General features: G+C 40.3%; 2 protein-coding genes across 2 annotated transcripts; one reads left to right on the forward strand and one right to left on the reverse strand.

The window, feature by feature from the left end:
• Positions 1-13: 13 nt before the first annotated feature.
• Positions 14-16428, forward strand: LOC110042690 (WD repeat-containing protein 11-like). Its single transcript, XM_020748056.2, has 28 exons — positions 14-195; positions 690-759; positions 1660-1701; positions 2030-2357; positions 2650-2878; positions 3813-4567; positions 5145-5229; positions 5332-5429; positions 5571-5646; positions 5838-5946; positions 6299-6424; positions 7126-7230; positions 7352-7458; positions 7794-7908; positions 8400-8568; positions 9313-9424; positions 10032-10091; positions 10427-10492; positions 10787-10880; positions 10969-11214; positions 11368-11463; positions 11659-11729; positions 11951-12045; positions 12654-12751; positions 13338-13418; positions 14145-14209; positions 14313-14395; positions 15191-16428. The coding sequence occupies exons 1-28, from the start codon at positions 131-133 to the stop codon at positions 15316-15318; spliced, it is 3774 nt and encodes a 1257-aa protein (XP_020603715.2). The 5' UTR covers positions 14-130; the 3' UTR covers positions 15319-16428.
• Positions 15496-24692, reverse strand: LOC110042691 (short transient receptor potential channel 5-like). The gene is made up of 8 exons (XM_020748058.2): positions 23527-24692; positions 22646-22967; positions 21514-22027; positions 20206-20404; positions 19120-19281; positions 18769-18840; positions 18394-18630; positions 15496-16388 (listed from the first exon to the last, which is right to left on the reverse strand). The coding sequence occupies exons 1-8, from the start codon at positions 24466-24468 to the stop codon at positions 16365-16367; spliced, it is 2472 nt and encodes an 823-aa protein (XP_020603717.2). The 5' UTR covers positions 24469-24692; the 3' UTR covers positions 15496-16364.
• Between the last annotated feature and the right edge of the window lie 32 nt (positions 24693-24724).

Here is a 24724-nt window from a genome sequence, read left to right on the forward strand (position 1 = left end):
CAGCGGTCGCAAAAGTTAATGGGAAATACCTTCATATTATATGGTACAGGGAAACCAAAATGGCGGAAAAAGGCATTCCGGATTCGCAGAAGTTTGCTGTTTCTTGAACAACCAATAAATCTGAATTGCCATGAAGCTATCACCACGAGTTTTGCCTGGTGCGCTCAACGCTCAAAACAGAGGGGCTTGTGATTGGTGAGTAATTAAACTTATGAAGGTCTTGTTTTCTATGGGTTTCACTTATTGTACGGCTTGCAATAGCTGTCGACGTCGTAATGTACACCTCGCATCTATTATGAAGTGTCGAGAAAATTTAAGGATAGTTATGAAGAATTTTAGTGCATAAGTGTTAACTGTAGCAATAAGTTGAGGCAACAGTACCGCTTACTTGCTCTTTTAAGACTTCAACGTAACCACTCCATGCTTTTGATAACAAAGGGCCAAACCCTCTTATACCCTTGTGGTATTCAACTAATGTACGAATTTATGAAAAAACAAAAAAAAACATAAAACATTAGCTAAATGTATTTTTGAGGTACAAAGCTGTTAAAATTTAAGCATGCGCTACCTTCTCTGTACCCTTGGCATGGGCAGAGTGATAATAATAAGTATAAAGTGTACAGAGATTATTACCACTGGTTAGGTTTGTGACTAACAGATGTTTGAACATGTAATGGTGTTTTGTTCAGGGGACGGCAGTCAATCATTGCCTATGGATGTCAAAATTTTGTGGTTGTCTTTGATCCCAAATCAGTTCAGGTAAGAGTTTAAGTACGTTAAGCCTTATACATTTAATTTATTGAACCAAAAAAAAAAAATATATGATAATCAGCTGAAAAATGGATCATTTTATATCAGCCGTAAACATATCATGACTAGTGCCTGCAGGAAACTTGTCTTCCGTTTTTTTAGAGTATTCTAGCATTAACCTTATTAATCTTTAAAGAGTAAAATTTGTAACTTCTTAGCAAGTGTCATCATACAGCACTGGTTCCTTTAGCTTTAGTTAATATATGTTTATTATTAAACCTGGCATTGTATGTTGACATTCAATAATAAAAATTTAATACAGTTGAACCCACTGGTTACGACCACCTCTCGTAAGCGACCACCTCTCCTCAGCGACCAGTTTTCCAAGATACCTAAAGTTTCCAAGTCAAATCACTATATTTGGAACCTCCTGTAAGCGACCACCTCTTGTAAGCGACCAGGACCACTTTTAGAGCTAAAAGTTTGAAATTTTCTATAATTGTTTTTAACCTTGTGTAAGCGACCATTTAATTTTGACAGATAATAGAACAAATATTGGATAACAAGGTATTATAACATCATCACACTCCTGGATAGTACAAGAGATGGAAATTTCTCAATGGGAAGTACCGGATTTTTTCTCAAAATTGACTTTTTGCACGAATAAAACTTTTGAAACAGTCATGCAGTTACCATGCTAATGAGGTAAAATTTTGACCCAATATCGTCTAAGCTCTCATAAGCGACCACCTCCCGTAAGCGACCACCAAGGCTTGACATTTTAGGTGGTCGCTTACAGGAGGTTCAATTGTATTAGAATAATTTATAAAAAAGCTTCCTGTATATATCAAGTAGTAAAATTAGATATTATCTTAAGATTAATATTGTCGCTTTGGCATGTTTTGACAGGTTATTCAAGTACTTACTCAGCATACTGCCCCTTGTACAAAGGTAAGGCAAATGTTACATTAAAGGAAAAAAAAGGTTTAAGTTTACATACACGCCAAGTGGCCCATCGATGTTACATTTTCAGAGCTTCAGTAATGAGTACTAAGTTTTTTGCTCTCATCAGCTGATAGTTATATTTTTAAGATGTTGGAAGAGTGCTTGCACACTAATACAGAATGAATACTGATTACTTGAGTAAAAGTTTCATATAGTTAGCAGTGAATGATTCGAGCCTTAAATAAACAGATGTTAAGTTGACAGCTGATAGTCAAGCATCTTAATTAACTATTTTGATGATCAAAACAACCATATTTCATTTGTGCGATTTTAGGTAAAGTGGGCACGCGATAATTACCACCATGACTTCAACTCACCATATATCCTGCGTCTTGCCTCTGGTGATACAGCTGGCAATGTCATTGTCTGGGACATCTCCCAAGGCACTGCTGTGACAGAGTTTTCAGATGGAAACAGGCCAGTCTTGGACCTAGAATGGCTTGCAATTCAAGATGCCTGTCACGATCTCTTAGTAGTGCTTCATGCACCGTCATCAATGATTCTATGGAATGCCGACACTGGCACAAAGCTGTGGAAGAAGACTTTCCAAGAGCCATTATTGTGCTTTGCTTTTGATCCTTTTATGCCTTCAAATGTGACTTGTAAGTTTATTAGTTGTTTTTCAGGACATGTCAGTGTTGTATTTGGAATGACATTTTAGCAGACACCTTGAAATAAAAATTCTCTTTGCATTTGTTTAATTTAATGTCAGTTCAGAGAATTTGGTGCTAATTTCCTAAGTTGGTGACTTTTTACGCATATTGTAAGTTTTCTTCTTTCTTTGTGAAATACTGAACATCTCCATGTAGTACCTGGGAATATTTCTTCTGAACTGTCCTTCCAACAAGTTGTAGCAAATCTAACACTGAAAGGTATTTTCTTTCTCAATCTCAGTGATGTGTCAGGACTGGATTCTTTTCATCAATGATTTTTCCATCAACAAAGCACCAGATAGCAATGGCCGCAAGTTCTACCTGACAAGCACAGGTTCCACATCACCCAATGGCAGTTTTGTTGGTTCATCCAGCACTGGACAGGACAGTAAGAACATGGCCAAACCATCAACACCTAAGTCAGCACTTTCTAGGATGAGACTGTGGGCAGGAGGAGAATCCAAAACCAGGTGCAGAATATTCTCGATTTACATGATTGTTCAGTGTTGTGAGTTCTGGAGCTGTCTATGTTCCTTATTATAGCGCTAGCTCCTTGATTAGGCAAGATGAAATGAATCCTTCACTGTGATTGGCTACTCGAGCAGCAAGATGGCGCTATCTTGCCCATACGGGATTACCTGCTGTGTCTGTATACTACTTCCCTTATTGACTAACTAAAGCTTGTTGAGTCAAGATGGCTGGATATTGGCCTCGTTCTTTTCTTTTTTTTTTTGTTTTGTTTTTTGCCTTTCAAGGCACCTCAACTCCATCTTGGTCCATAGCTGATATGCAAATAAAGAACTTGGCCAATTTCCAGTCATCTTGACCTCATGCGACATGGTTGGTCAATAACCCATATATCATTAATTAAGAAATACACTTTACAGCGGAGCTGCCATTGCCCAAAGGACCTCTGAAGGGCTGCCAAGTGGAGCACCAATACCCATATAATATAGGAAAGAAAAGGAAACCCATAAATAGATTTTATCCTGGTTATCATGGCTAGTCGTATTGCTCGTGGGCACATACACACGATGACAGCCATGAAGATGATGGCAATGACGGTGTCACACAAGATGGCGGCCATACTGAACTCCAGTTAATACTGTAGGTTGACAGAGACATGCAGCCTAGGTTTACAGTGTACTTCTTTGACATTGGACATCCATGTTACAATCAATTAACACCCATCAAAACAAAGTATATGCTTACCAGTTTCATGTGACCATATCGCAGGCTCAAGTTAAGAGCTATTCGAGATCACATGTTCTATTGAAGTTGACTGCTGACCAAGTACTTGTTTTCTATTGGATCTTGGGCTCATGCCAGGCTAACTTGTTGTAATCAGGAACCTTGCTCTTACGCTTGGCTAAATCTATACATTTCTTAATTTTTCTGTTTCAGAACTGGAGAGGAGAGTGTTGCCCTTAGCGACTGCCTCCAGCTTGCATACCTTCCTTCAGCTCGTCACCATCTTTTAGCATTGTTTCCAAGAGAAGTAATGATCTTAGACATGGAAATAAACCAGGCAGTCTGCTCTTTCAGTCTGGAAAGAAACAGTCCCTCCTTTCTCCAAATCATCCCTTGCCAGCAACGTGATGTTCTCATGTGTTTGCACGAAAATGGCAGTGTGATTATGAGAGTGCGAAGACGTGTGGCAAACAACCCCTACTTTGTAACACCTGACGAGGAAGCTAATGACACAAATGCGTCAGTAGACATTATTTATGAAAACAAATGCCAGTCAGACCCCCTTCGACTCAGCAAGTCAAGCCGATTGTTTGGTTTCATGTGCTGTCCCACCAGTGAAAGAAAAGTTGCTTTGTTGATCAGCGATGGTAGAATGATCATATGGGAATTAAAAGCTACAAGGCTTCAAAGCACAGAGTCATCTCTCATGTCAGAAGAAGCTTTGAAAGCTTCATTACCTTGTGATGCAGACCTAGACCACTTGCAGTGCAATACAAATCCCAGGTTGACTCTTTCTGACATGGTTCCACCGCCTCTTACCTCTGGAAGTGTGATTCCAAGTTCTGCACATTTCAAGTTCATCATGGTTGTTTTGTCGAATGCTGTGTCATCACCACCAACTTGCTCCGTCATGTGTCCACCCTTGACGACCAAAAACTGGGCCAGTTACAAACCACTTATAGCTGTTGGTAAGAATCTTACCTGAATATAGAATGGCTAAATATGCTGAGAAATAAAATCAACCCTTTATAATTTCAAAACCGTAGTCTTTCAAAATCAAAGTTAAGAAACTTACCACTTGCATTCTTGTCCAATCCAGCACATGAGGCTTTGGAAGGTCGTGAACATAATTACCTCTGAAACCCTTAAATCATTATAACTACAGGATTTGAGACTGCCCCTTTGCTAGTTAAAAACATTTTTCATCTTTATCTGTGTGTTGGGAAGGTGAGGAAACAGAGCAGTGACATGTACAAAGACATTTGTTTCTGCTGGGGTTACTTGTACCCTAATAAAATTAGCATGTGCATAATTATACTCAGTCTTTCAGCCAGATGGGTGTCCAGGCATCTTGTGGATGGCCACTTTCTATAGAAAAATTATTTTGGTTTTCATATGCTGCCTTATAACTTGCTCATTGAGCAGGCCCTGCAGCACATTTTGGATGGCCACTTTTCAAATACTGGCTAAAGGCATGCTTACATAATAAACATTATTTTAAACATTTTCTTGACCAGTAAATTATAATTTATGTCATTCCCCTAGGAAACAACCAGGGTTGTGTTCAGATTTTTAACCTTGGCACTGGCTTGCTTACCAGAGAATACACCATTCACACTGGAGCAGTCAAGTGAGGAAAAGTTTCAGCTTTTATTTACATTTACACTGTATTACAACTGCTTTCACTGATCGATGACAAAACAGTGAATTATATATTTTTTTGTTCTTGCAGAGGAATTGCCTGGAGCAACTTGGACAGTTTCTTTTCCTGGGCCCAACCATCTGGGAGTTCATCCAAGAATGAGTTACAACTTGTTAGCATAAGAACTGGTACATGCGAACAATGAGCTATTTCAATAAATTTTTTTGCTAATGTTTCACTATCTTTAGAAGAACCTTAGTGTAATCATGTCACATGTCTCTCAAGTAGTGAGAATCGTTTTTTCTTTTTTTCTTTTTTTCTTCTCCCAGGTCAAACAACTCTAATCGAGCTTGGCAAAGCAGCGGCAGAATCTGCTGTTGAGGCTGTGAAGGTGTCCCATCTCAGGTGACTAAATAATTAAATAATTGAAAAAATAAAAATATGTAATTATACCAGGAGAGATAATCCCCCATTGCCTTCCTTTGGTAAGCCACAACATAATTAGGAAGCAATATTGTCAGAACTTTGGGTGTAGGGTATCCATGGGTGTCCTAAGTTTGTAAAATTTCACTTTGTCCATTTCTTGCACATGGCAGGCAATACTTCCTTGTAATAATCAAGGACAGACCACTACAGCTCTGGGATTTAAAGAACCTTACAATGCTCAGAGAGATGCCATCAAACTTTTCATCAGTCACAGCTCTGGTATGTTAGTGTACATATTTTGATTACAGTTGATACTATTGATGGAAATCATTAGAGACCTGCTCTACATGTATATCCTCATGCTCAAATCTACATGTACCCTCGGTAAGTCTAGCGGTTTCGCTACTGAGATGTACTGTAGTGTCGTGCTTAATTTTGCATAAAGAGAAGTGTTGTGACTAACTGGCCATTCATTGAAATGAAACTTCTATTTGGTACTGTGGGAAGGCCTATGTGTACGTGTAGAATAAACTGGAGTTCAGTAGATCTGGTGCTGTTTGTTTCTTGTTATTTTGAACGTTAGTACATGTGCCCTTTGCATTAGTGATTTGCAGTCTTGTCTTTTCATTAGGAATGGTCTCCATCTCATCACTCCAAACACCTGAAGAAAAAGCTGAGTCAGCAGCTGGAGACAAGTCCTTCTGGAATTGCTGCTAATGTTCTGGATCCAAACAAGACAGACCACACACCGACACAGGTAGAAGTGTTTCCCCTACCTCTCACACTCCATTGTCTACTTGGCTGTTGATAACAGATTGATCAAGTAAAATCAATCAAACATACAACTGTCATTTGGTAATTATTAAATTAAAAATACTCTCTTCGAATTAATTAAACAAGTGTTCTGATTGGGCAACCGTCTCACAACCATTCCAAAGTAATATCGATGTACAATTTTTGAAATTTAATTCTAAATTAAGCCAGGATTTTCAAGGCTTCCAGTAGCATTCTCTTGCACAGAAGAAAGTAGTTTGAACCCGTTATTTAGTTGGTTGCAGCATTACTGACCTGTTGGCTCTAGATTTTTCACTGTGTTGAAAAACATTATTGAACAAAAGTCAAATTTCAGTTTTCAATCATTTCTAAGTACAATTAAGAAATTGAAAAGATTAGCTAAAAATGAACTGTGTTTTTTTACATGTAGGATGGATTAACTATAAGTGAAGTGAAGTGTTCATAACTATGTTAGTTATTATTAAGTTGAAACTTTGTAATCTTTTAATCTGTAAGGTAAGTATTATTCTAATTTAAGGGTGAAACAACCTGTAGCAGGAGTCCTTAATAAAGCTAAATTGCATTGTATTGTATTTTCTCGTCTGCCCCTGTAGTCTACCATTGTCTTGTGATCACAGACATTTAAATGAAATATTTTGTTCTTCTTTGTTTGTTTGTTTACAGTCCTGGTTAAGAGAACACTTTGTATGTGTGGATCAAGACAGACTGTTGTATCATTTTCTTGTGGAAGGGACAGTGGTTAAGGATGGCTCCAAAGTCCAGTGTGATGTAAGTGTGGTTCTGTTTTAATGGAGATTGTATTTTAAACTAAATAAATTTGTTTGTCTATTTTGAATGAAGATCTAGTTGTTTACAGCATTGGCAAATGAGTTATTTTCTGTGTTGGCAGAGCACCCTTGGACTTGTCACATACATAGCCTGGAAAGGTGATTTGTTGGTGTTGAGTGATGTAGACGGCAACCTGAGTATTTGGGAATTAAAAGCCAGAATAACAAGGTAAACATTATTACATGTAGTTGACATGTTTGCAAAACTGGGAATTCATCTGTCAGTGTTTAGTTCATTGATCATTTACTCATTTACCAACCATTGTTACACAACAATGATATTGCCGACTTTTAAAAAAGCTCATTAGTGTCACTTGCCTTCAGTTCTTGACTAATATTTACTGTCTGTTTTTGTCTGTTTATTAGCTAAGAAACCACATAATTATTAAGTTAATGCTATGTCTACTTTTCTAGGAAAATATTTAAGAATGTACTGTCAGCACTTGCACACAGGAAGGATAATTTCTCACATGTGTTTTGTTCTTGTTTTCTGTAATGTTACAGAAGTATAGCAACACACAGAGGTCACATCAAGAAAATCAAGTTTGGTCCTGGCCGAGGAAATAACAAGCTTGCTGTGCTCTTTAGTGATGGGGTGGATATTTGGGATTTACAAATGGTATCTGCAATTCATTTACTAAATAACTTTATAAAATAACTCAGATACTATGCGCACTCTCATTGGTCGATAGGTATGTTTACATGAGAGTATGTGAACACAGTTGTGATGTTTTAGATTTGCACGTAGTTTTCAGAAATATAGCTCTTAAAACAAATATCAAATCACAATATTTGAGCAATAGAACACTTTTTCCGTGTTAAAATAACCTCATCTAAACACTTGGGGGGCTGGGAGAATTCTTGAAAGTTATGCAAACTCTTGAATGCATTTCAGGTTTGCATAGCTGTCTTGAATTCTCTGAACCCACCTCGTGTTTAGATGAGGCTATGGTAAACACAGAAAAAGTTCTCTATCGCTAAAATATTGTGATTTAAAAATTATTTTAACAGCTGACACCGAGATAAGATAAAGAAGTAGTCTCCATGTCATTTAGTCAAATGTTATTTGAATCTTTTCTAAAAATCCTATCTGGATTATTTTTTCATAAGTTTGAGATTTACAGCAGCTACAAGCTGCCAAAGGATTCTCCACCACTTGCTGACATGGACTGGCTGGCTTCAGATTTACCAATTGCTACTCATTCCAATGGGGCCATTTTTGTTATGACTATGGACCTGAAAAGCTCCTCCTCAGCTATGGCTCAGATGGACCTAGATGGTATGTTCCTTTGCCTTGACCTGTCTTACATGTGCTCCTTCAAAGTTTTGCCACAGTTCTTATAACTAGAGCAAGTTGCTGGCATATGCTGACAAAGTATTATTAGTGGAATAGCTAGCAGATATATGTGTAATATAAAGTTTTGCGTAGAGTCTGGCTTGCCAGGAAAGAACCACTGAATTTCCAGAAAATACAAAATAATAACATACTTTCAGCCTATTTGGCAGACTTTTGTAGATGTATCATGATCTGAGTTTGCATATTAAGTAAAGATTCTCTAACTAAATGAAACTGCCTTATTTGCTTTTAATTGTTTAACTTAACATATATCTTACACTCTGGGAATCTTTCCTTTTTATTTCCTGGAAATTTCAACTGAAGATATATTAGGCGCACACTGCGCCAAAGAAATTTGAAAAGACAGCTTTATTTCTACCGTTAGGCCTACCGGTCCACACTAATCTATCACGAAAACGACAAAAAAACAGTTTGAAAACGAAGGTTTTCCAAAATGATGAGGTCACGATAAGTTTGTGATTTCCCTAGTTACCCGACTTTTCCTCAAACGCAAATCTAAAATGACCGATGATTGTTGCGTTTTTAAGCTTCCTCGGCGTAGTGTGGACGGAAAACATTTGATGCGTTTTCAGTGTGAAAACACCGTTCTCAGACTTCTCCGGCGTAATGTGGACGGGACCCTCATGTGCCTCTAGAGTAGCTGACTTTTGTTTTATCACTGTGAAGGTCCTTTGTGGTGCCCTCACATCATGGAACCAAAAACAAGTCTCATTCTGAAGTCCATTCTGCAGCACCCACTGGGAAGGGACCAATACTCTTTTACAGACATTGCAGACTTGTAAGATTTTAGTTGATTTATTGATTTTGCCTTTGTTGTTGTAAAAGGCAAAGTTTTCTGTTCTTTTCTAAATACCAAGGAATATTTTTGGAGTTTGTAATACATGCTTCTGTACTATTACGTTGTCTGTAACAGCACTCATTAGATTTGAATTTGCTTATCTGTAAAGACATGTTAAATATGATAGCAAGGTCGATTTGCGTTCAATCAACGGGCCATCAATCATGTTAGCGGAATTTCAGGTAGCAGAGGTTTGCCTCAAAGGGTTCAAAAGGTCACGTTTGTCACGGTCCTGTGATTGGTAGATTTCGATCCATTTTGTTTGTCTTCTTTTTTTAAGGTTCATTACTCATCTAATTATGATTGACGCCAGCCAAAAACGCAATTATGGTTAGTTTGGGTTTGAATGTCAGAGTTCGCATGTTATTGGAAAGCGCAGCAAGTGTACATAACAGCATATCCTGTTACTAGATTTAAAGAAAACGTGCTATCCAGGCGGTAGTGAATCAGACTTGAACGTTGTGTAATGCCAGGTGACTGTAGGATCACAAAAACATCTTTATCTTATCTTACCTTTGGTAACCTCGCCTTACTTCTAATATTTTAGGGAATTAAAGAAAGAAGAATCAGTGACTGTAATTCAGGACCAACTTAAAATGATTCCTCCGTAAGTATAACACACTTGATGTAGAAATTGTTTCATCACTTTTTACAAGCTATCTATCATGCAAGAATCATTATTTTGACAGTCAAGATATTTTATAGGGTTACTGAGGGTAGTTATGCCTAATGCAAACTCTACTTTAGTTACTAACACAAGACACACTTAAGCCCCACGTATCCTCTCTTCGTTCGTTCGAGAGTTGACGCAAGAAGAGACGATCAAGGCAATATTATATGCCTATAGGGGAGTTTATTCTGAAGGTTATATTTCAGAAGTGGCTGTGAAAACTAGTAATCGGTTCTTCTAATAACGATTGTGTATCACTTTGTATTCTTCAGGAATATTGGAGAACTGCTGCTGAATTCAACATTGGGAACTGCACAGAAATGTTACCTTGCAGCACAGTAAGTTAAATACGGAGTAGCAGGCATTGTAAACCTTTACAGCAAACAAACCTTTGATACCATTTTGGTCGTTTCGTTAGGTAGAGAGACAATTTGAGAGGATGTGTATTGCTTTCAAGGGAACTGGTACTCACACTGGTTCCCAGTTCCCAAATCGTAAGACTTCCGTGCCCCACTTTCCACCCCACCCCTCTCCCCTTTCCGCCACAACATCGTATTTGATTTTGAGTACGTCTTAAAAAGACACGAATTTTGAAACTGAAATCCGTCTTTCCGTTGAAATGCACTTTTCAGTTTGTTTGGAGACGAAGCAGAAACAGTGTTTTGGCAAGTTGCTCTTCACTACCTCCGACGAGAAAAGGCCAGACTGTTGTGTTCAAAACATAAGGTAGGTAAAATCAATCACGGTTATTATAAATATAATATCTTGTATGTTGCTGTTGATTGTGGATTTTATGTAAAAACTTATCTTCTAGTCGGATCATCAACCCATGTACAACCGAGCAAGGTCGTACTCTGCTGACCTATTCAACCCTTCTGAAGCCACGGCCAAACTCAGACGGAGCTTCAGTTCCAGGAGCCTGGATCTACTTTCAATCGACGATGACCTTGAACTGTGTGGCCAAGGGGAGAATGGTGCGAGCGAAAACGAAAGCTGTTGCTGTTACCCAGTCTCCCTCGACACTTGTTATGGCATCATCAGTGACACAGATGCATTCCAGGTAAGGTTTGATTTAGAAGTAGGCTATTTAGAAGTAGGCTATTTGTTCGGCTGGTACGGAAATACACTTAGCGTCTCACCCCCAACCCCCTCTGAATCAGTGTTAAATGTAAAGGTTTCTATTAACCATTTCTCAATCATTCTCTTTTCTCAGAGAAGTCAGCTGGACCGTCTCGCTCTTCATGACAGCAAGAGATCCACATACGATCACACAAGAAAATGCGCTGAAACTCTGGTGCTTTTAGGACAGGTGGGAACGTTGTTAGTACTGATAAAATTATAGCAATGAAATTGAAAATCACAATAAGCACTGCAACAGTAAATCATAGGAATGTTTACTCGATTGCTTGACTTGTCTAATGAACTTCCTTATCAAGTGTTAGACAAACTGTCAATCCAACCCGTCTTTCTGTTTACGTTGATACGCATTCTGTTCTTGTTGTAGGCCGACAGAGCAGTGCAGTTGTTCCTTGAGACAGACGCTGTTAATGATAATTATTATGTGGACTCTCTCAGGTGAGGCCTTTGAACACGAAAATCTCGCAAGTATTTAATGGAAATAAACGATTTATTTTAAAGTTGTACTTGTGGTGACTACGTGTGTTTTGCACTGCGGTTTAACTCCCTACTTCTTCAACATTTACTATTTGCCGTGAAAGTCTCCGTCTTCACTAGTGGTAATCTTAGCTTGTCCAAACATTTTTCCCTGTGATTTTCTTTGTTCTTTACCTTCATAGAGCTTGTTTAGTGGCAACCATTCGCTCCTCGGGTGCTTCGCAAAGCACAATAAAACTTGTAGCGACAAATCTCATCGCGAGCGGAAAACTAGCAGGTGAGCTTTATTACGCTGTATATTGTGTACTGTTTTGAAGTCATGTTTATTTAGGCCCGGGGAAGGGGGGATGCGGGGAAAGGGGGGTGAAGGTAAGAATCCTTGTGAATTAGGACAGGAATACAAAAGTCATGTAACTTTCGTTTGGATAGTTCGTTTACGCATCTAAATACACGGCTAAACAATAAAACAGGTTTTTCCAACAGTGGTGTTGAACATGTCTGATGTTTGGCCGCCCTTAACCAGAGTTTGAATGAAAATGATTGAATTACAGAACGATGTTTGATCGTTAATGGCCGGTTCTTGGCCGCAATGCCGAATAAAAGTGTTTTATCATTTGGCTAAAATGGGAACGAGACATACGGTATTTAACTGGGACTGTTCAGGGATGAAGAGTAGCTCTTGATAGGGGGCGGGGGAAGCCATACCTGTAATATTTTTATGCTGGGTTTGCTGGAATTATTCACCGTAATTGTGAGTTATTACGTAGCAACAGCAGATCAGGCCTGTGTATCTTGTACTCTAACTTGGTGGATATCAGCCGAGACGTTTTTTCTCCATTTATTTACTTTTTTTTTTTAACTTTACACCGTTGGTATTGTCTACAGAGGGAGTTCAGCTGCTGTGCTTGATTGACAAGGGACTGGATGCCTGCCGTTATCTTCAGACTTACGGTGAATGGGATCGAGCAGCCTGGCTCGCAAAGGTAACACGTTTATCTCAGTATCAGTGTCTTATTCACTATTTTAACGCGTCCATTGGAACACTCACTGCACTTCCCTATCTATAGACAGTTTCTTAAGTACCTAAACATTGCAACTCTGATGAAGGTGGACAGAAGCCAACAAAAAGTCAGAACAGAAAACAGCAGATCGGATAACAAAAATGAATAAGGCATAATTTTCTAAGTTTATTTTCTAGAGGATCCTAGAGGTTTGAGTCATTAGCCGGTGGACATCCTCTTTCATTCTCTCTTTCATACCTAATGTGTATTTTACAGCCGAAACGTCAGTTTAGAGTTACACTTCTCCCGCTCTTAATGTAAAAATTTTCCTTTTATTCCTGGGAGACATATTCAATACTGAACATTACATTAATCCCGTATTTTCGGTCTGTACTATACGATTTGGATCCTCCTTGTATCTCGTCGGTTTTATATCCCGGTCTTCGCGCTTGGGCCATAAATCGACTGGGAAACACTTGTTCCGTACCTAAACGCACAGCTTTCGAAGTGGATTAGTAGGAGGCCTAGGTACATGTGATATCTTGGTTTGTAATGATCATTCTTGCAGGCCACTCTCAACTATCCTGACTGTGCCGAGGTGATGAGAAGATGGATTGAACATCTGTCCAGTACTCACACGAGTCAACAGGTGATTACGTCTTGTCTGCATGTAATACTTTACCATGTCTACATTGCAAGTACAGATAGAAACCTTCTCGGTCTTACTTGTATCTTAACAATACGTACAGTTGACGAGGAAGCTAAGAAAACATGTTGACTCTTGGAGAAATCGAATTAAGCAGCGTCTACACTACGCCGGAGAAATTTGAGAACGCAGCTTTATTTCTACGGCAAGGCCTACCGTCCACACTAATCCGTCACAAAAGCGAAGCTTTTCCTGCACGCTCTTCAAACCGGAGGGATTTGATAACACCGTCTTTGCGTTTATGTGTGGACGGAAAGCATTTTGAAAACGGAACTTTTCAAAAACGAGGGTGTCACTATGATTTCCCCGACCGAGTTTTCCTCAAACAAAAATCCAAAATGACGGGTGATTGTTGCGTTTTTTAACTTCTCCGGCGTAGTGTAGACGGAAAACATTTGATGCGTTTTCAGAGTGAAACCTCCGTTCTCAAATTCCTCCGGCGGGGCCTTAGACCCGGTGTGTGGCTGAATTCAGGAGTTTCAAAGAACTCTCTTCCCATACCTTAGAGGGCGATGTGTTAATTTATCTCTATATGAAAACAAATCAGACTTTTTCGATTCGTTATGCAGTAACAGACGTCTTCTGTGTTGTACTAGTCAAGGAATACGGTGTGGATAATATTGGGTAAACGTAACGTACGTGTACTGTGCTTTTTGTGATTTCTTGCAGAGCAAGGCTGTGTTGGTGTTGTTGTCTTTAGGAAAGTTCTACAAGGCGCTAGATATGCTCTACAGGTATTGATCATGTAACAAATAAATGGTTTACTTCAGTTAAATTCAAAATTGGTTGTTATTTCAATGGTGTGATGAACTTTTGATTCGTTCTCCTTGTTTGCAGCATGCGTTATTTTGACCGTGCAGGGTTGTTCGCAGAAGCTTGTCAGGAGTATGGCTTCCTTTCTCCAAGCGACGAAAAGAACAGTATCCTTTTCACAATGGCTCTTTGTTGTAGCAGAAGTATTTTAAAGTGAAAGTTGACAACCTTAAGTGATGTTTAGGAACTGAGTTAAACTCGGCTTGTTAATTCAATCAGTTTGATTTTATTGGAAAAAGTTGTTCACTTTCTATGAACAAACACATTGGTTTCTTCATGTACCTTCAGAGCGAAGCGCGATCGTTAACTTTCTCCAACTGAGCAAGCCCAAGTTAACATGAGTGCGACGCGCAAGAGTTACGCATCGCGTACAGGAAGCGGAAGTCAAAATGATTGGGAAACGTTTCGCCGCAATACACGGTTTGCGTGTTGCGCTCGACACCCGCGCGTGGAACACGCAATAAATATATTATTACGAATATGTTGCCGTGCGTCTGTTCAGTTATAGATCACAGATGACGTCAAAAATGAGATAAGAAGTAAAAGGGAGCACACAAGGCGATAGCCGAGTGTCACCGATGTTCTTGCAACATACTGAACAGACGCATGTCAATATGGAACCTATCTATTTATTTTATAACTAGTTACATGAACAAGAACATGCTAATGAAGTCGTCCATACGTCTGTCCTCCAATTGAGCATAAGTAAGAACCAAGCAAACTGTTTTAGATCGTGAAATACTCGTGCAAAGAGAAACTGTAAACTTGAAGCTAAGCAAGAAGTGTAACAGTTGATACGTTACTCAAGACTCATCCTGCGTATTGGTTTAAGCTCTCAAATGAGGGTTTTTACTCTGTTAGGTGTTGTTCACAATTTACCATTTTCCTTAACACATGTTTAGCTGCTCTTGTGCACGCAGTTTACACAGAGTATGCTCGCTATCTTCACAGTCTTGGACTTGAAAAGTCTGCTTATTTCTTTGCTAATAAAGCTGGACCTAAAGCAAGACAACTACTGGATGGAATGTAGATAACATAAAATGACTACAGAAATAAGTTATATAACAAAAAATAAGATTCCTGAATGAAATGAACTGAGACTGCGATTAACAAGGAGATTTTAACAGTATGGAAGGAAACAAGATTTAGAGAAACTATAATAACTCAAAATTAATAAACAAAGGGCAAGAAAAAAGTGCGTGCCAGGTGGGGTGAATATTTTTATTAGAATTACAAAAGTTTTCCACCGTCATTATATCTGGTTTTCGCTACTTAGGACCAACTTCCAAGTATTCAAATTATGTCTACAACTATTATTAAACCAAAAACGTTACAGATCTGTTGAAATTCTAAAACATTTTCTTTGATATAAATAAATGACAGATAAATTATTGGCATTGTGCTGTAAGGGAGTGTTTTTATTACATTTACCTGAGATCACAAACAAAAGGGGACAAAATATCCCACTTTGAACTACCAAAGAGTGTTTGTAACTGCTGAAGAGGACAATGAAGCCCCGTTACCCTGAAACCGCATCAAATGTTGTCAGTCCACACTACGTCGGAGGAACTTAAAAACGCAACAATGGCCGGTCATTTTTGATTTGTGTTTGAGGAAAACTCTGTCATGAAAATCAAATGGTTATCGTGACGCCATCGTTTTCGTAGAGCTCCGTTTTTAACAAGTGTTCCGTCCACACGAAGACAAAAAGCCGGAGTTTTCAACTTCCTCCGGTTTTAAGAGCGTTTTCGAAAAGCTCCGTTTTCGTGACGCATAGGCCTGACGGTAGAAATAAAGCTGCGTTTTTAAATTTCTCCGGCGTAGTGTGGACGCTGCCTCAAATTGTCGATTAATATGGTCAAAACTATGTACCAGCTACATTGAACAAACAAGTACATGACGTTTTTTCAGCCTCTTTACTTATGGCTTTAGTTACATTTAAAGCGTAGTTACATTAGCAAAGCAAAGCAAACAAAAGCATTCCGACTTTTAAAGCTCTTTGGAAACCCACTCCGTAGGTAACTGATGGGAAAGCCGGTAACTCGTGGACAAAGGCAGGCTCGGCTTGGCCATTTGTTACAAACGTGTTTCCTCTGTTCTCTAAACATTTAAGAAAAATAAAATTAGTAAATTGTCTAAATTGCTTTTCTTGACAAAAATATCACCTCTAGCACAACAAAAACGCAACAAGGGCCTAGGACCTGTTTAAAACAGGCCCACCTCACCAGACGGCTAATGGTACAGTTTTGAAGAGAGAAAACATGGCTATAGCCCAAAATGGCTAGCAGAATCGTAGCTTGCTGCGGTCAATCCGCACACTATGACTGTTTACAAAATACCGTATTTTCCACTGCGTCCCCCCCCCCCCCCTGCGGAGTCTGCGGAGTAGCCCATGGGGTAATCCACGGAATAGCCCGTAGAGTAGTCCGCAGAGTTGTCCGTAGGATAGTCTACGGAGTAGCCCATGGGGTAATCCACGGAATAGCCCGTAGAGTAGTCCGCGGAGTAGTCCGTAGGATAGTCTACGGAGTAGCCCATAGGGTAATCCACGGAGCCCCGTAGAGTAGTCCGCAGAGTTGTCCGTAGATAGTCTGCGGAGTAGCCCATGGGGTAATCCACGGAATAGCCCGTAGAATAGTCCGCAGAGTTGTCCGTAGGATAGTCTGCGGAGTAGCCCATGGGGTAATCCACGGAATAGCCCGTAGAGTAGTCCGCGGAGTAGTCCGTAGGATAGTCTACGGAGTAGCCCATAGGGTAATCCACGGAGCCCCGTAGAGTACTCCGCAGAGTTGTCCGTAGATAGTCTGCGGAGTAGCCCATGGGGTAATCCACGGAATAGCCCGTAGAGTAGTCCGCAGAGTTGTCCGTAGATAGTCTACGGAGTAGCCCATGGGGTAATCCACGGAATAGCCCGTAGAGTAGTCCGCGGAGTAGTCCGTAGGATAGTCTACGGAGTAGCCCATAGGGTAATCCACGGAGCCCCGTAGAGTAGTCTGCAGAGTTGTCCGTAGATAGTCTACGGAGTAGCCCATAGGGTAATCCACGGAATAGCCCGTAGAGTAGTCCGCAGAATTGTCCGTAGATAGTCTGCGGAGTAGCCCATGGGGTAATCCACGGAATAGCCTGTAGAGTAGTCCGCAGAGTTGTCCGTAGGATAGTCTACGGAGTAGCCCATAGGGTAATCCACGGAACCCCGTAGAGTAGTCCGCAGAGTTGTCCGTAGGATAGTCTGCGGAGTAGCCCATGGGGTAATCCACGGAATAGCCTGTAGAGTAGTCCGCAGAGTTGTCCGTAGGATAGTCTACGGAGTAGCCCATAGGGTAATCCACGGAGCCCGGTAGAGTAGTTCGCAGAGTTGTCCGTAGATAGTCTACGGAGTAGCCCATAGGGTAATCCACGGAGCCCCGTAGAGTAGTCCGCGGAGTTGTCCGTAGGATAGTCTACGGAGTAGCCCATAGGGTAATCCACGGAGCCCCGTAGAGTAGTCCGCGGAGTTGTCCGTAGGATAGTCTGCGGAGTAGCCCATGGGGTAATCCACGGAATAGCCCGTAGAATAGTCCGCAGAGTTGTCCGTAGGATAGTCTACGGAGTAGCCCATAGGGTAATCCACGGAACCCCGTAGAGTAGTCCGCGGAGTTGTCCGTAGGATAGTCTGCGGAGTAGCCCATGGGGTAATCCACGGAATAGCCCGTAGAGTAGTCCGCAGAGTTGTCCGTAGGATAGTCTACGGAGTAGCCCATAGGGTAATCCACGGAGCCCCGTAGAGTAGTCCGCAGAGTTGTCCGTAGGATAGTCTGCGGAGTAGCCCATGGGGTAATCCACGGAATAGCCCGTAGAATAGTCCGCAGAGTTGTCCGTAGGATAGTCTGCGGAGTAGCCCATGGGGTAATCCACGGAATAGCCCGTAGAGTAGTCCGCAGAGTTGTCCGTAGATAGTCTGCGGAGTAGCCCGTAGGGTAATTCACGGAGTAGTCCGCGGAGTAGTCCGTAGGGTAGTCTGCGGATTGGGATGGGGATGTCATTGGATAGTCCGCGGAGCGGGGGTCAGTGTTTTCAACTCTCCCCAAGCTATAACTCTACCCTTACATACCAACTAGAACTGTACCTGAGCAGCCGTTGACCTCTTGAATATACGTTTAAACGGTGATTTTGGAAATCCCTCGACACGCCTTCCCAGTTCCTGCCACATAAGCTCTTGAATCGCTTTGATGTCTTTAAGGTTCTCAGAGTCCTCATGTCTGCTGTCTTCCCTCCTTTGGTGCAAATAACGTTCTACAATCTGCACAAGTACGTCTCTCCTGTGCGAGCAACTGTTGAATTTGGTCTTTACCATTTCAAATCCCTGAAAAAAAGTATTTGCAGTCAAAACCTAACTTAGCTAGCGAAGCTCAACATAAAGGGGTTAAATGGGAAGATGGCCAGCTGAATTCATCTTTGCATTTCATTTCAAGACGAAATTATACATGAGCTTCCAACTCACATGTACTTTTCGTGGTATGTCGCCAAGGATGTCGTGGTTGTTCATGTTAACCTCATAACGTGATTCTAAATTCTAAAAGACAAAAGTAATCAGAGTATAAAAAATATGACTGAACACTTCTCATCACCTATCCAGGTTTAAGCTTAAGCCGCAGGGTGGGTGTGGACAGCATGAAAGAAGTCGAGGGAGTGGGGAGGGTCAGTTCTCTCTTTCTCTGTTTCACCATTCTCTCTCCCAATCTCCCTGCTCCCACACCCTTTACCACCCCCCCCCCCCCCCCCGCACCCTGCCCCCACCACTTCTTGTTAATTTCCGCTTCTGCCTAAGCCTACCATGCAGACTACAACCAACCTGGTTAAATCCCCGGCATTTGTCCATTATTTTCGTGAACAAATGAATAACAGCTTTAGGATTAGGGATAAGATTGTATGGAGGGGGGAGTACACTGCCTTTGTTCACCCAGTTCATCCACATGCGAGTCCTGGACACCTTCCAGTGTAAATCCTCTGCTTCCTTTAGAAAAATAAAATAGACAAATAAAAGGAGAGCCATGAACACAAGTGCGAGTTTTACCATAGTGGATATTGTTTGGTACCTGAAGGCGAGGGCCTTCATTTTACATTTCACAACCTAAAATCTGTTTTCAGAATTCTCAGACACTGTCTTACAAAGTATACTTCAATATGGGTTTACAAAGGTTTTTCACAATTCACAGGCCACAAAAATGGTGGATCATCACCCACCACCATCTTTCCTTATTTATTATTAAATGTGTAAGTGCATGGGCATTAAAGAAAATGACTCTGTGCCCCTTATACAGAGCCAAGGGAGAGGGGAACCTTATTGGAGGTTAAAAATGTGTTCAGTAGAGTTAATCTGATGCAAAGACCTTGACATATGATGTAAATGTAGTGTAAGTAAAAGATACATGTAGGCCTGGGATAGGTAGGTAGGTAGGTAGGTACATGTAGGTAGGTGAAGTCAGCATACAAGCCAAGTGGCCCATCAGGTCAGCGCTAAATTATCTCCGGTTTCTGTAGCATGAAGTGATTAGGAGTATTTCTACTTCTCCCCTGGATAGGATGCTAGTCCACTGCAGGGTTACCCCCAGCATTAAATTTTCCCAATTTTATACACCTGGGTGGATAGAGTTACTGAGAGAGTAAAGTGTCTTGCCCAAGAATGCAAAACAATGTCCCTGGCCAGGGCTTGAACCTGGGCCTTTTGATCTGGGGAGAGCACATTAAGCATGAGGCCACCTTGCCTCTACAAAGTAAGGGAGGTACCCATTTACACCCCTGGGTGAAAGAGTCCAACAAATGAACAAACAGACAAATCGTTAAGACACTGCTTCTTTCCACTGTGGTACATTTGAATGCTTCTAAAGGATGAATGTTAAAAGCAGTTAGTACTAATAAATTAAATGAGAAATCTCACCACAATGGTTTCAAAAGACCTTGTCATCATAGCAATCAGCATATTAATTGCAACCACAGCAATCAGGACTTGATACAAGCCAAACAGTGCAACTCCTGTCTGCTGCGTGATCTGAAACTCAGGTTTGTCAATTCCAAATGTCTCTAAATCAGTCAAGCCAAACAGTGACCAAAATAAGCTCTCCAGACCCTTATCTACCCTACAAAACAGAATGTTTGGCAAAATAATCATACATGTGCTGCATTGTATCACAATTAAATTGTATACCAGTACATGTATGCATTTATCTACTGAGTGGGTGTGATGGATATGAAAATGCTATTGCCAATACATGTAGGAGATCCAACAAATGGATTGACTGACCTACAGATAGACACACACACAAATGGACAGAAAAGCAGGCAGACAGACAGACAGACAGACTTATAACTGAGTCAAGATAATTATTTATAACTATATTCTATTTGGTAATCATAAATATATTTACCAATAATAATCAATTGTTGTTACAAGACAGAGTACTTATAGCTTGATTGAATGCTACCTATTTGTAAATTTATACCGTCAGTTGACCCCTGCTATTTTGAATTCCCAGAGGAAAAGAAAAAAGTGAGAGTTAGACATAACTGATAGTAAAGGACTGAAGGAAAAATCCATTGGAAATGGTTGATTTGAGTTCAAAGTAAGAGGGAGTTCAAAATAACCGAGTTTGAATTAGTGGGGTCCAACTGTAACTTAACTTTATACATTGCAGCACTTGCCAATATTATAATGGTTGGTAATTATATTCATTTTATATTATGGTGTGCAGTTTTATTTACCTCTGTGGTTGAACTGTTAGCCAAGACTAATTTTTTTTTATCTGAATAAGGCCATCCCCCCTTTTTTTTTTCATTTACTGTCGAATGCGTTTTCTGATTTTGGGTCGGTCGGTCGGAAAAGGAAAAAAAACAAAAATAAAATTGGAAAAGGAGTCTGGAACTACGAAGCCCGATACCTCAGCATAATATCCGTGGAGCCTGGAAACAACAAGGTGTGGTTACAAAGTCAACATCGTGGCAATGGAGAAAGGAAAAAGTCGACGTCGTTGTTAAAATCAAACGAGAACAGGGAAAAACTAAAAAGCTGTAAGGCAAAAAATTGCTTATGTTTCAGATTAAAGTGACAATTGTTTGAAATAATGTGTCGTTGCCTTCATTGCCTTCTGTGTAACTTTTTTTTTTTGAAACTGTGAAAATCTGGGTCGGTCGGACAATGCTAAACAGAGAAAAAAAAAGGGATGGCCTAAGAAAAAATAAAACATTGTACCTTGCAAAATGATGACCCACTCTGCCCTTTGCATTGCCTGTTCCATTTGCCTGTTCATTTAACTGATACTGTGTGCTGATGTAATGTGAGTACAACTTTCTGAGACTCACTCCAAATGCCACAAAAAGCAACGCAAAAAAGACCAGGAACTTGAGCACATCCCTGAACAGTCGGTACAGCGACAGCTGCATGGGACCAAAGGTGGCATTCACTTGGAAAGCACTGGAGATATGGAAGAAGCTCAGCACCATGCCGACCGTGTACAAGCTATTGGCTATCAAAATAGGCTGGTACCCAAAGGAGGGGACAAACTTGCGGAACTTGTCCAGGACTGCCCAGCTCCCAACTAGCCCATAAGCAATTATTTGAAAAAAGTAGGAAAGCACAAAGAAGGTAACCATGAGCAGTGAGACTAAATTCCACCACTGCCGTCGGTAAAGGTTGGAGCCTTGACTGTAAAACACTTTAAGCTCCTGAACTGCCAGACCCACCACCCAAAGAAAGACAATCCACTCTGAAAAGAAAAACAAATTTTAAGGTTTGTAATCTAATGTGATTGTTTTAATGTAGGAAAACAGAACTGATGGCCTTGGGAAGGCATTTTGGAACTGACAATATTGGCAGTGAGTATTTCTTTTAAGCCAAAACGAGATGAAAAATAATATTTAAGGTTTTAAATTGGTGATTTAGTTTGGTAGTTTAGGGGGTCACATTTTTTGCCAATAATTTTGAACATAAGTCGCATGCTACTTGAGGTACAATTTTGGGGTTTTATGTATACGACTAAGTCTGCTTTGCGATCTTTGGATATTTAGTTAAGTATCGTAAAGCCTTTTAGCATGGTGGCTCATAAGCCTTGGTGTTTAATTTAGTTGTCTGTGCCATAAAGTGACAAGAATCACTACTCCCTAAGAATGGAATGCTACATTGATTGATATGATGTATTTCGGATGGGGGGGGGGGGGAAGGGGTGGGGTAAAAAACAATGAGGTATTTTTCAATTTCATCACGTTGGTTTTTGAGGATGTTTTTGTGTTCTCATTTGCACCTTCCTGATTTTTATATTGTTGTTTCTTTGTTTGTTTTATATTTTTTCACTTTTATTAACAACACCCCTGAGGCAAAATCTTACCAAGAGCACTTGGAGTATTTCCTGCTTCATGAAATTTATCTTGGAAGGCAGAGATAATGAGCAAAAGCAGAAAAACTGCAAAGGAACCTGTATGACTAATGAATTTCACAACTGGATTTGCCAGACCAATGGACAGTGGTAGGGTTGGAGCAAAAAGGTAGATGACAGCCAAAAACGGGAAAAGTAAGGTGTGACGTACACTGTAGATCACTTTACTTAGGAAGTTTCTCTTCCTCCACATAATTTTGCAACAGTTTAGTTCAGGAATTCCAGTGTGCAAGACTAGGTTGAGCCTCAACTGGCTGTATGGATGAGCGACAAGCTAAAACAGAAAAAACAAGGCATTTATCAGGTTATAAAAAATATTACATTGTACATTAAACATTTGCTTTTCATTCAGTTAATACAATGGGTAGAAGAATGATACTTTTGCTAGCTAATAAATTGGTATATCGAGACTTACATGTTTTAAGATCATAGCAGCATCTTGAAATCTTAAATTAAAAGTAGGTTTGCAAGTCTTGACAAGTACACATATTGCTGAAGGGTAGAATTCCATCTATTCCTATTTGTAAAGAGAGTGACAGCCTAGATGAATGTTTAGGCCTTTGGTCTTTAAATTTTAAAGTACTCAATTGAAACCCTCCACTCTCAGACACTAGCTGACTTTGGTCTAAGTAGTCCTGACTTCAACTCTGTACTCTATGCAATATTCAAAACCAATTGGGGACTTCTACAGTTACTTGGCTATCTTGCCTGTGAAGTAGATGTTTTGTCAGCAATCACAGTTTTTGGGAAAAAAAAAGATTTGTGTTAAAAATGTATATATACCTATGTAGATGGATCAACTGCATAAAAAGTCATCTGTACATTATACACACCTTGTCATTATTATTCCTCAATGCCATGTTAAGGAATATGAGCTCCTTAGCTTCTTCTGTGTGTGCACAAAACTCAAAGTCCTGCTTTTCATTCCTACAAAGTCCATGACTTGTGTCCGGTCGAATATCTGTCAGAATTTTAATTTCATCAGATGTCCTGCACTGTTCCAGAAGACCAACTGCAAACTCTTCACACCCTTCAGACAGTTCTTCATAGTCTTTCTTGAATTCATGATCGGCTATGGCCTTGCCATCAAGTGTTTTGTGCAGAGTGAATGCAGTAACTAATGGATGCTCACTTTCAGGGTTATACAGATAAGAATATCCCATGTATAGAGGATTTGAAAGAGTACGGTAAGCATTTATGTGTAGCAAGAACTGTATTTCTTCTTGGTTGTCACTTGGCAGTTGCTTTTTCGGTTGGCACTCCTCAGGATGGTTGATTCCAAAACCTTTGGACAACATGTACTGAATAATGTCGTGATCTTTGAGTCGAACTGCTAGCATCAGTGGGCTCATGAAGAATCCCTCTCGCCGATCAGTTGGTCCAATGTCGCCTCTAGATCTATTGAAAAAACGACTGTCGAGAAATAGCTCAACACATTCTCTAGAACCTTTGACAACTGCCGCGAAAAGAGCATTCCCTACACCAACACCATTTTCAAGCAAAATCTCTACGATGTCCGCTCGTTCGTTGTAAATAGCTAAACGTAGAGCAACTCGTCCTACTTCGCCTCGACTCACATCAAAAGCTGGCCCTTGAGCGAAGAACTCCCGCACCTCGTTCACATCCTGTTGCTCAATAAGATCCAAAAGTTCCTTCTGTTCTGCGCTGAAAAGGTCACCGCTGTCAACCACATCGTCATATCCAAGGGCTGTGCTAGGTCTACGAGCATCCTTTCCCTTCGATTTTCTGTTCGCCAAATTTGCTGCCGATGCCATTATTATCACTGCTGAAGTAGGGGGCGCGTGGAGCTTCTCGAACCGAAGTTGAACCCATGCAGGTTTCTTCGCTTTGATGAAACGTCACAGCGCTGGATACATTCATGTACACATGTATTAAATACTTTAAAGCTCCAAAAGGGATTTCCATGACAAAAACAAGATCCACGAGGGAATGAATTGTGAATTCTTGTGAATTCTTGCATCTACTCCAACTTGGCAGCGCGAAAGCGAAAAGTAGGCAGGCGTTACCCAC

Source organism: Orbicella faveolata, unplaced genomic scaffold, assembly GCF_042242905.1.
Source record: "Orbicella faveolata isolate gen_17 unplaced genomic scaffold, um_ofav_v1 contig_1, whole genome shotgun sequence".
In the NCBI taxonomy this organism is placed as follows: domain Eukaryota; kingdom Metazoa; phylum Cnidaria; class Anthozoa; order Scleractinia; family Merulinidae; genus Orbicella; species Orbicella faveolata.